The following is a 12,335-nucleotide window of genomic DNA, read 5'->3' on the forward strand; positions in this document are numbered from 1 at the left end:
AACATAGAACATAGAAGAATACAGCGCAGTACAGGCCCTTCGGCCCTTGATGTTGCGCCGATCCAAGCCCACCTAACCTACACTAGCCCACTATCCTCCATATGCCTATCCAATGCCCGCTTAAATGCCCATAATGAGGGAAAGTCCACCACTGCTACTGGCAGGGCAGTCCATGAACTCACGACTCGCTGAGTAAAGAACATACCCAAACCTCCTCTGCACCCGTTCCAGTGCCTCCACATCCTTCCTATAGTATGGCGACCAAAACTGCACACAATACTCCAGATGTGGCCGCACCAGAGTCTTATACAACTTTTTCAATCTTTTCTTTTATTCACACAATTACTATATCAGGCAGGTTTTTTTTCTTGCTTTGAGTTTATTTTCATCAAAACTTGCTTGGGTTTTGTTCAAGAAGTTAGCGATGAACATGTAATGCTCTGCCTGTGCAAAGCACTGTCTGTGCCACCTCGCCAGTCTCTCTGGCTTTGTGGAATGATCTAATTAAAGATTCCAAAAGTTCTTACACCAACACAAATGCAAATTTCTTCATTTCCCCTGAGAAATGCTGGCTTCTCATATCACCTTTTTCACTGTCATCAGTATGAAGATGAGTAAGAGCATGAAGAAATAAACCATGACTCTCTGTTATGTGCTTTCCCGCTCGAATCAGAGAGATCATATTTTGGTGTGGTGGATTCAGGGCTTGAAAATACTTTGCATACCGCCCATCATTTTGTGGAGGCAGAGAAGGATGCGTACATTTATTGCATGTTCTGAATCATCTAAATAGCAATTAACTGCAGCTCTGACAGAAAATTCAGCAAATTCCTGCACATAAAGCATTGAGTACTCCATAGGTTCAGCACCCTCTGAGTGAAGAGAACTCTCCCCATCCTAGTCTACTAAAATTGGTGACCATATATCCTGAGACCAAGACCACTTACTCTGCAGCCCCTAGTTGGGGAAACATTATCCCTGCCTAGATTGTCTAGTTCTCTCATAATTTTATGCGTTTCAATTAATCCCCTCTCATTTTTCTAAAATCCAAAGACAAGTTGAAGGCTTCCCAAACCAACTGCTTCCAAATGTTTGATTTTGTTGCCAAGAAATAGGTAAAAACTAGCAATGACTTCTGCCAAGCCAAGAACGTTTCTGTCAAATTCTTCATTGTCTCTTCTAAATGCTAGTTCATGTTCTTCTCAAATGTACATAGCTGTGAATAATACATTCATGCACAGGCCTGCAGTATGCTTGCTCGTTTTTCATCTGCTCTCCCAGTTGTTAATCCATGGTTAACCCACATCTGCTCATCAAATCTGCAAGTAAAGCTTTTCAGGAGATTTCATGATTTGAATTCCAACAGGATTTCTCCAGTCATTGACACCATGGTGCCCATAAAGTTAAGAAGAGTTTGCAGACAAACAATAAACACTAGTTGTTGGAGCATATACTGACAGTCCTGATTTGTATTTTCACCATGAATGTTTATTGACTGATATAGAACAATATCTAATCTGGTTTTTGAGTGACTGCTTCGATTTGTTAAATGGATCATTCCAGTGTTAATGGCCTGAGGGACCCACTGTATCCTAAATGAGACTTTACCCTTTGCCCAGAGATATTGTGTATCTATTTTCTTCAGCTGGGTTTTCAGGCTCTGTAATATTCTCGGATGCAATAGTCACATTCATACCTGAATCATTGATCCGAGCGGAAGAGGTTCACGTTTGTGGTTGTGTTGGGCCTGGCTGACTGTCTTGATGAATGTGATGGCGAAATAACTATCAATGTTTGGATATTGTTTCTTCCATCCTTCAAGCTGCTGCTTCTGTTATCTCTCCTGACATCACTTTCAAATGTTCCCTTCATTTTTAACAGCTGTCTCTAATAATGAGAGAAAGAAGCTCCAGCCAAATTTTCTGAAATCAATCCTTTATATTTATAGGTAAAGTACATGTAAAAAAGACAATACACACATTTCAATAATATATTCTATATTTCCCTGGTTTGAGGGAGAAAGGAAGTGTTTTTCATGATTTATTAGATTTTAGAAAGTAAATTTATTTTTCAGAAGGAAGATAATTTAAAATTCAAAAAATATATTTTTGTGTTTATTATTGTCTTGAAATGCTTTTATAAGGGGCTTTTATTTATCGACTGAAATGACTAAATGGATTATGTGACTGTCGGAGGTTGAGTGAAGTGTTTTTGACCTGTTCTAGTCCTGCAATCCATCAGTAAGAGACAGATGAGCTTAGAGGCTGCCTGAGTACTATGCATTGCTGGAATGGGGGCTGAGAATAAATCAAACCTTTTACCTTTTGAACATGTTTAAGATCAAAGGGGCACTCTGCTGTATAAAAATATAATAATCATGTATAATTATATATAATAATATAATAGGGCAACACGGTGGCTCAGTGGTTAGCATTGTTGCCTTCCAGCACCAGGGACCTGGATTCGATTCAACTCTTGGGCGATCGTCTTTGGGGAGTTTGCATTTTCTCCCAGTGTCTCTGTGGGCTCCCTCCCATTGTCCAAAGATGTGCAGGTTAGGTGGATTGGCACTGCTAAGTTGCCCATCGTGTCCGTGGATATGTAGGCTAGCTGGGTTAGCCATTGGAAATGCAGGGTTACATAAAAAGGTAAGGGGTGAGTTTAGGTGGGATGGTAAGTGTGGACTTGATGATCCAAATTTACTGCTTCCACACTGTAGGGATTCTATGTTTTACGTGTATAGTAGTTCGGTAGTAATACAAGTACGGTTTTGTCATATGAGAATAGAAATGTTCATTTATTGAGAATTGTTTTTCTCTATCTCCTTCATTTTTCAACCCAATATGCAAAATTTGAAGTTTAGTTTTTTTTTACACATTTAACGGTCCCTTGTATAAGGCCTTTAGTTGTAACTGACTAAATTCAGCACTGCCTTTATCACTCTCTCCTGCCTCTCGTTTCTAGTTTTAAATGTTCTCTCTTGCCCCTTATCTCCTTTTTCTCACTGAATGTATAAGATCAATTCTAAACTCTGTCTGACACAAGGCTGCTCCAGCTCGGCCAATCACAACCTCCCTCTCTCCCACACTAACTGTTCCTCCAGAGACAGATCGTGTGATTGGTGGTGCAGCCAAGGGCAGGTGAGTGGGAGCTGGTCATTGGAAGATTTAGCCAAGTTGTTGCCATAGCCACCAGACAGGAGAGTTTTTACCGAAGTCAGTGTGTAAGAGTGTGCTAGACCCTGAGGGTTTATTCCTGGAGAAGGGGTTGGGCTGAGGCAGACCTGTAGGCTGTGGGAGAGGGAGCAGACAGGCATGCCTGAGTGTCGGTTCATCTATGACTGTTTGAGAATGTAGGGTGCATAGATGTTGTGTATAGTGAACTTTTTCTGTCACTGACCAAGTTTATTGAAGCTTATAACCATTCATGTTCAACATATTGAGATGTAAGTGCACTTAGAAACATGTAGAATATGGAAAGGTTTGGAATATTGTGTGCAGTTCTGGTCGCCATATTATCAGAAGAATGTGGATGCTTTGGAGAGAATGCAGAGAAGGTTTACCAGGATGTTGCCTGGTCTGGGGGGAAGGGGGATGGTGTTTCAGTTATGAGGAGAGGTTGAATAAACTTGGATTGTTTTCACTGGAAAGTTGGAGGATAAGGGGCAATTTCTGTAAGGTTCTGATTTGCGATCAGTTATATTCAGATTGTTAGGTAGTTTGAATCACCTCTAGATCCCTGGTTCTCAACACTGGACATTAGGGCATGTGAAATGAAGAAGGTAGTAGACAGGTGTTTCAGGGTAAAAGAATCTCTGCACTTATTTACAATACAAAAGGTGAGCCTAATATAAGAAATTTGGATAAATGTAATAAAGCAGGGAAATTGACACAATCAACAATGCTGTGAATGTGGTACTGGAAAAGCAGGGGCTTATGCATTAAATGTTGACTCTGCTCCTCGGATGCTGCCTGACCTGCTGTGCTTTTCCAGCACCACACTCTTGACTCTGACTCCAGCATCTGTAGTCCTCACTTTCTCCACAATCAACATTATAGAGAACAATAATACTATTAACTAGATTAAAGACTACTAGAACCGAAAAACAACAGTTTAAATTACGGAAACTTTAATCAGACTTCCTACCCTTGGGGTCCAAGAGCTAAATTCTAGAAGCTATTTTCCAAGAACCTTCCAAACAGCTATTTCCAAGAGTAATTCTGAGAACAATCCAAGCATGTTCTGAGAGTTTCCAAACAAGAGCTACCAGATACAGACCTGTTCTGAACCAGGGAACCAATGGCAACCGACCACAACTAGCAGATCCAAGAACCGACAAACACCGAAAACTAACCAACCCAAATGACACCACAAAGGTCTGTCACCACGCACCTTCTCCTCCCTGCTCGCTGGGTTGGAACCTTGGTGTCTGGAGAGTTTCAGCTCATCGCTGAGGAACACACAGTTTTGAAACATGCCTGGCTGTTCTGGTTTGCTGTACCTGGAGCCTGGATGAAGACGGTGGACTGCATAGGTTTTCAGTTTGAGTTGAGTCTGCTGAAGTGGTAATGTGCATAGTGGATGTATCGGGTAAATACTTGATATTTAAAAATTTTTCTGCCGGTATTGTGGGCCTGGTTTTTACCAGGATGTGTCTGATGCCCTGTGGTGTCATTTGAATTGGTTGGTTTTTGGAGTTTGTGGGTTCTTGTGTCTGTTGGTTGTGGTTGGTTGCCATTGGTTCCCCTGTTTTGGAATAGGCCTGTGACTGGTAACTCTTATTTGGACACACACACAATGTTCTTGGATGGTCTTGGATTGTTCTCAGAATTGCTGTTGGAAATAGCTGGAACATTCTTGAAAAATTGCCCTTTCAGATGAGATTAGGGCCTACAATTATACTGATTGTGGGCCCCTTTACCTTCATGCCAAATCTGTCTTGTCCATTGTGTTTCTTCTGAAGTTAATTGGTTTGCCAATTGTTAACAGCATGTGTGAATAGATTTCGATTGAAGTTGAATAAGCAGTTTATCTGTAGGTCCCAAGCTGTCTATCACCATCACCTCCCACCTTCATCTCCCTATTGCATTCGTAGCTAACTTCCTCCTCCGCCTTATACCCCTCCCATTTATCTCTCAGCTCCCTTGCACCCCCACCCACATTCCTGATGCAGAGCTTATGCTCAAAATGTTGACTCTCCTGCTCCTAGGATGCTACCTCTGATCTGCTGTGCTTTTCCAGCACCACACTTTTGGCCCGGACTATCTGTGCTGGGTAGCATGAGGTGTAAAAGCTGTCTCGCGCTAGAGTCTTGTTGGTTTCAGTTGATTGTTCTTTTCGAATGGAGGTGTAAATTGGAATTCCAAACTGAACAGTAGTCCCAGATGAAAATCTACATTCTACTGGCTCTGGTGTGTATTTACGGTAGCTTTATCAGTCCATAATTTTGCCCAGCATTTTATATATTGGAAAAGTTCAGGTAATTTAGATGATGGAAATTTTTGCTCAATCCTACATCTCATAGAGGTCTACAAAATTGAGGCCTAGATAAAGTGGATAGTCAGAGGCTTTTTCCCAGGTCAGATACAAGAGGGCATAGGTTCAAGGTGAGAAGGGGAGAAATGTGGGGAAAATTTTTCCACCAGAGGTTGGGAAGTATCTAGACTGCAAAAGTGGATGTGATGGAACCACACACAATAGCAACATTTAAAGTTTATCTTGATAGACACATGAATAGGAGGCGAAAAGATGGGCCTGCATGGGCAATAAGTAGTAGGCCTAAATAAGGACGAAGAATTGGTGCAGGCTCAGTGGGCCGAAGGGCCTGGTTCTATGCTGTGTTTCATTGTAATATATATTGTATTGTATTATGCATGAATTAAGAGCAGGAGTAAGCCACTTGGCCCTTTGAGCCTGCTTCACCATTCCATACTACCATGGTTGATATGGTTGTCCCCTCAACTTCCCATTCTGACCTATTTCACTGGGGAAGTAGATGGCAATCAGAGTAGCTGAAGCCTTAAATAATTTTCATGTGTAGAGGATAGAATACAAATGGGTGGATGATCTGCAACTTGTTTGCCTGGATGGCAGTCAGATTTCTATGTTGCATTCCTATGATTTTCCAAAAGCCACTTACAAATGATGTTATTCCTAGTTACCAGAAATAAGAATTCCTAGAAATTCAGTATTAATAATGCACCATTCTTAATAGGGTTTGCATTTAACTATTTCAATGAATGCTTAGAAGGTACTGAGTTTGGAGTTCATTTTCATAATGTAGCAAAAAAGTCCAATTTATAGATATCAAGTTAAAATATCTAATAATATACGTACTCTCAGGTATGTAGTCTTTACTATTTGTGCTGTCTACCTGAAGAAGAAACTGCTCCCCACAAAAACACCCATAAATATAAAAGTTACATTACTATGTAATGGCGTCATCTTAAAAAGTAGTTAGTGAGAATGAGGAGTGAGACCCTGAAAATGGAAATCAAAAGGTATCCCTTGAGAAAATCTTAAGTGGAGCCCTTAAGAAAGATAAATTATTTTGACCATTGGTGTCACTAACTTGGACATTTTCCCATCCCATTTCTTGTGTAAGATCCTGTACAGCACTTGGAAAGACAACAACACCACTGAAGCAGGTTGACAAAGAATTGTCAAATGCATCTATAGAGAGAGATGACTGAGATTGGCAGGACTCACAATTCACTTCCCAGACCCAAGGTCAGCCGGAGTACGTGGAATTGGTGTCACCAGCTCGGAAAAGATGGGCAGGGCAAAGAAGTTGTAGCAAATTACTCAAGGAGAAGCTTTAAGAGCTGGGAACCACAGGTATTGAAATAAGAGTTCACAATGGAACAAGTCAGTAGCAAAGTCTTGCTACCTATTGCCCTGCATGGAACTGGAGTGGGGACAATGTCTCTGTAAATGGTCTAATTTTTATTTGTAAGAATACTTGCCTGGACTGAAGTTTTCACAGCTCTCTGGCTAACCTATCTATAATCCCCAGACTAGTTGCAGTGACTAATGTTGTGATTGAACCAATTGGCTTGTTTTGCAGTCTTTTCCTATACTTTTGCTATTTCTCCAAGTCCAAATCTTCCTGGGGATTTCTTTTTTACTTATTAGATTAGATTACTTACTTACAGTGTGGAAACAGGCCCTTCAGACCAACAAGTCCACACCGACCCGCCGAAGCGCAACCCAACCAGACCCATTCCCCTACACTTACCCCTTCACGTAACACTATGGGTAATTTAACACAGCCAATTCACCTAACATGCACATTTTTTTTTGGACTGTGGGAGGAAACCGGAGCACCCGGAGGAAGCCCGTGCAGACACGGGGAGAATGTGCAAACTCCACACAGTCAGTCGCCTGAGGTGGGAATTGAACCCAGGTCTCTGGCACTGTGAGGCAGCAGTGCTAACCACCTTGCCGCCCATATATTGGCAGTAGATTATATTCCTGGGTATATTTCAGTGTGCAGACTGTATTATTACATTTGAAATTTTCTGGTTGATTAATGTCTAAACCCAGTTTTATGCTGCTATGACCCAGCCACATGCTAGGCCATGGACCTTGGCATGCCCATTGTTTTGCCCTCAAACAACAATGGGGTGCCATCTACCTTCACTGTCTGGGTGGTAAGATCCTTTGGTTTTCATGTTATTAAAATCAAAAGCTATGAGATCATGATAAGGTGATGGCAAAAATTTACCTGAGGGTAAATGCAGTACATTTAGGCCCGATTGCAACTAACTACTTATTTCTCTAATCCTCAGATCATGCAGTTGCTCATAAAAGGCAACAGACAACGAACACAAGAACCAACAGCTGCCAATAAAACTTCATCCCGCTCCCATGCAGTGCTGCAGGTTATTGTTAAACAAAAGAGTCGGCTAAAAAACATTACAGAAGAGATCCGAGTTGGCCGTCTCTTTATGATTGACCTTGCTGGCTCTGAGAGAGCATCTCAGGTAATCAGGAATCATATCCATGCTGACATATTACTTGGCTACATCAATTTAGTAACCACACTTTATTCATGAAGAACTAAATGTAAAACCGTCAATCATTTTTTTTTAGATTAGATTAGATTACATTACATTACAGTGTGGAAACAGGCCCTTCGGCCCAACAAGTCCACACCGACCCGCCGAAGCGTAACCCACCCATACCCTTACATTTACCCCTTACCTAACACTACGGACAATTCACCTGACCTGCACATCTTTGGACTGTGGGAGGAAACCGGAGCACCCGGAGGAAACCCATGCAGACATAGGGAGAATGTGCAAACTCCACACAATCAGTCGCCTGAGGCGGGAATTGAACCCGGGTCTCAGGCACTGTGAGGCAGCAGTGCTAACCACTGTGCCGCCCATCATAATTTAAGAAAGAATGTTCAATTTCAGATGCACAGCAACTGTCTGTTTAGTTGTGCTTCTCTAAAAGCAGGGTTTGATAATGGGGGGAATAGGATCGGTGAAAAAGGCCCTGTCCCCAATATTTGTTGCAGTCAGCTTGGGAGATGGGATTGCATCACTCCAACTGCTGATCTGCATTTTTCATGCCCAGCTTGTGTTGTTAATGTTGGATGTTAAGATACAGGAAAGCCACTGGCAGTTTTAGCCTCAGAATATCTGTGGCCATGGGCAGAAAGGGATGTTGAGAGGGGATCCAGCAACGTACAAAAAAGATGAATTTATTATGTAAATGGATTTATTCATCAGGTAATGCCAAATTTATTGCTCTTTATGATGAATCCTGGCAATCACAATTTATTTCCCTATTATGGGATGGCACAGCAGTTAGCACAGCTGCCAGATGATGCCAGCGACCCAGGTTCAGTTCCAACCTTGGGTGACTGTCTGTCTGTGTGGCGTTTCTACATTCTTCCCATGTCTGTGGGGTTTACTCTGGGCGCTCCGGTTTCCTCCCACAGTCCAAAGATGTGCATGTTGATTGGCCATGTTAAATCACCCATGGTATAGGCTAGGTGGATTAGCCAAAGGCAATACAGGGTTACAGGAATGGGGGTTCTGGGTGGGATGCTCTTTGGAGGATTGGTATGGACTCGATGGGCCCAATGGCCTGTTTCCATACTGTAGAGATTCTATGATTCTATGATACTTTGGTGATTGGAATTCTTGAATGACATAGAAATAGTTTCTGAGGAGAGAGAAGCTGAAATAATACTAACAGAGAGAAAGAAAATAAATGATAACAAATATCACACTGTATGGGAAATTGCAACATGGAAAACAAGTAGAATAAGTTTCCTTAAGAAAACTTCATAGCAGATAAAGCTTTTAAGAAACTTGAAGCCAATTAACAATAATATTTAAAAGTTGTAATTCTTGACTGGCTGCCTCTTTTTGTTTGTGCCTTGTGACCTTGGAGAAGGAGCATGTGGTATTCAAGAGAGGTGGGCAATGACTGCAGGGGCTGAAGTGCATTATTTTTCGATCCAGCTTCATTTAAAATTTTGTCCTCTCTCTCTTCCCATCCTCTACTTTTTGTGATGTTGCACTTCCCCTGGTTGACAGTGATTGTCAATTGTTGACAGTTTAGTAGTTTAATTGGATGATTTAGTGGTGGGTTTTCAAAAGAAATCATGTAAGAGATTGTGAGATTAGAAGTCCGTTGGTGGCAAAGCTGAAAAGAATCGTAAGGGGTTGAATAAGGAATCATTCGGCTCAATGCTGGTAAAACTGGTAGAAGATGGACAAAGCTTGTCACAGGAATTAGTGCCATGATACAAGGAATGAACAGGGCACCAGGTTGTAGGCGATCCGACAGCAATGGGTGATAGTCTCTCCTATTCATCTGATGGTTTTGATACAGAAAAGACAGAAACAGCCAAGGAACAGTATGGGATAAACAACAAGACAGAAAGGGCAAACATACAGGTAGCTCAGTATTTTTTTCTCTGTTAACAGACTCAGAACACAGGCAAGAGGATGAAGGAAGGAGCCCACATTAATCGATCCCTGTTGGCCCTGGGCAACTGTATCAATGCACTGAGTGAAAAAGGAGCAAATCGATCCCAATATGTCAACTACAGAGACAGCAAATTGACCCGGCTTCTGAAGGTATTGTTTGCTTCTATTTTAATGCAGATTTGTCTGCATGGAGGCAGGAGAAACTTCTAGTGCCATAGACTTCACAGTGAATAGGTCAATGAGGGATGCTGTAACTTCAGCCCAGTTGGAATGCAGATCGAACTCCATGCTATTGACATCAAACTGATCCACAACAACTCGGCAAAAGTGAGGACTGCAGATGCTGGAAATCAGAGTCTAGATTTGTGTGGTGCTGGAAAAGCACAGCAGGTCAGGCAGCATTCAAGGAGCAGGAAAATCGACATTTTGGGCAAAAGCCATTCACCAGGAATGTACAGGGCTTTCCCCCACCAACTCTCCAGCCCTGTATCATGTTAACAATTACCTGTACCATCCGTGTAGTTACTCATTTAACAGCAGAACGTGAAGGAATGATGAAGGGCTTTTGCCCGAAACATCAATTTTCCCGCTCCTCGGATGCTGCCTGACCTGCTGTGCTTTTCCAGCACCACTCTAATCTAGACCCTGATCCACAACTGTCCAGCTAACTTTCTAGCTCCCCATCCCCAGCCCCAGCCCAAACGAGTCGAGTGGTTGTAGCAACATACATGTGTCCTTGATGCTTCAGTATGGAGCTATGGCTAGTGAAGGTAGACTGCAGGAACAGTAGTGTGCCATTCAGCCCATTGAGCATAATTCGATAATGGGTGATCATCTTCTCAATGCCTTTTTCTTGCACTGTCTCCCTCTCCTGCCATCAGATATATTGATTTCTGTCTTGAACGTGCTCAGTGACTGAGCTTCCACAGCCCACTGGGATAGAGAATTCCAAAGACTCCCCACTCTGAGTGAAGAAATTCTTTCTCATCTCAGCCCCTAATCCCTGCCCCTAATTCTGAGATCATGATCCCTAGTTCCCAACTTGCCATCCTGTGGAAACATCCTTTCCGCATCCACTGTCATTCCTGTAAGAATTTTTTTTATGTTTCAGTAAGATCACATTCATTGCTTGAAACACTGGAGAATGCAGGCTCAATTTTCTCAGTCCTTCCTCACAAAACAGTTCTCCCATCCCAGGGATTAATCTGGTGAACTTCAGTGCACTATTTTCTGTGGCAATTTCATTCTTAGTTAGGTAAGGAGATGCAACCCTACACAATATGCCAAGGGTGGTCTCACAAAACTCATGTCAGTTAAAACAAAGAACTGCAGATGCTGAAATAAAAACACATTGTTTGTGAAATTCATGCAGGTTGACAGCATCAGTGGAGAGAAAGCAGAGTTAACATCTTGGGTCCAGTGACCTTCCTTCAGAAATGATGGTAGAGAGGGAAAGGTGGTATTTATGCTGAACACAAGGATGGGGGAAAGAAGTAAGCAATAGATGGAAATGGAACCCAGAGGGAGAGAAAGTCAAAGTTAGGTAGACAAAATAATGGACATGGTAAGCCAGGGAAAAAGAAAACTTGCTAAAGGGGTTCCGTTCATGGTGAAAATGGTTTGGCTGTGCTGAAAATCCATGTGATGACATGACCTGGGATGTGGGGTTGGGATAGGGACATGAAAGAAGTTGTTCAGCCCCTAAAATCATAGAACTCAATATTGAGTCCTGAAGTCTGCAGAGTTCCCAAGCAGAAAATGAGATGCTGTTCTTCCAGCTTGCATTGAGCCTTGCTGGAGCACTGCAATAAGATGTCAGTCAGGGAAAAGGTGGTGTGCCGAAATGGCAGGTAACTTGAAATTCAGGATCATTTTTGCAGATAGAACTTAGGTGTTCCGCAAAGCAGTCACCCAGTCTGGATTTTGTCTCCCAGTGTAGAGACTACGTTGTGAGCAGTAGTCTAGATTGAGTGAAGTGCAGATAAAGTGCTGCTTCACCTGGAAGTGTATCTGGGGCTGACAAGGGAAGGGAGTATATGTCTGGTAGTGGCATCCCACTGTAGATGGTCCTAATGGTGCTTATGATCCATTGGTAGTGGATCGGGTGCAGTGTTAAGTGAGGAGTGGTGAACCAAATCGCTGTTGTGGGAGGTAAGAGAAGTGGTGAGGGCAGAATGCAGGAGATGTGTCAGGCACCGCTGAGGGCCCTATCAACCAGGATCCCTTGGTTGGGGAAGAAGGTAGACAATTGTTTTGAGGTCTCCCTGTGGGAAGTAGTAACATCAGAACAAATGCAATGGAGACAGAGAAACTGAAGGAGTGGGATGGAGTCCTTACAGGAAGCAGGGTTTGAGGATGTTCAGTTCAGGTAACTGTAGGAGT

At 42.4% G+C, this 12,335-nt stretch overlaps 1 protein-coding gene across 1 annotated transcript in view; it reads left to right on the plus strand.

Annotated features, from left to right (window-relative positions):
* Positions 1-12,335, plus strand: part of si:dkey-26i13.8 (kinesin-like protein KIF19) — a 207,935-nt gene that overhangs the window by 115,658 nt on the left and 79,942 nt on the right. The window contains exons 7-8 of the mRNA XM_043711105.1: positions 7,791-7,985; positions 9,951-10,103. Of these exons, the coding sequence (XP_043567040.1) occupies positions 7,791-7,985; positions 9,951-10,103 (348 nt within the window). The remainder of the gene's footprint in view (positions 1-7,790; positions 7,986-9,950; positions 10,104-12,335) is intronic.

Source organism: Chiloscyllium plagiosum, chromosome 21 (genome assembly GCF_004010195.1).
Source record: "Chiloscyllium plagiosum isolate BGI_BamShark_2017 chromosome 21, ASM401019v2, whole genome shotgun sequence".
Lineage (NCBI taxonomy): Eukaryota > Metazoa > Chordata > Chondrichthyes > Orectolobiformes > Hemiscylliidae > Chiloscyllium > Chiloscyllium plagiosum.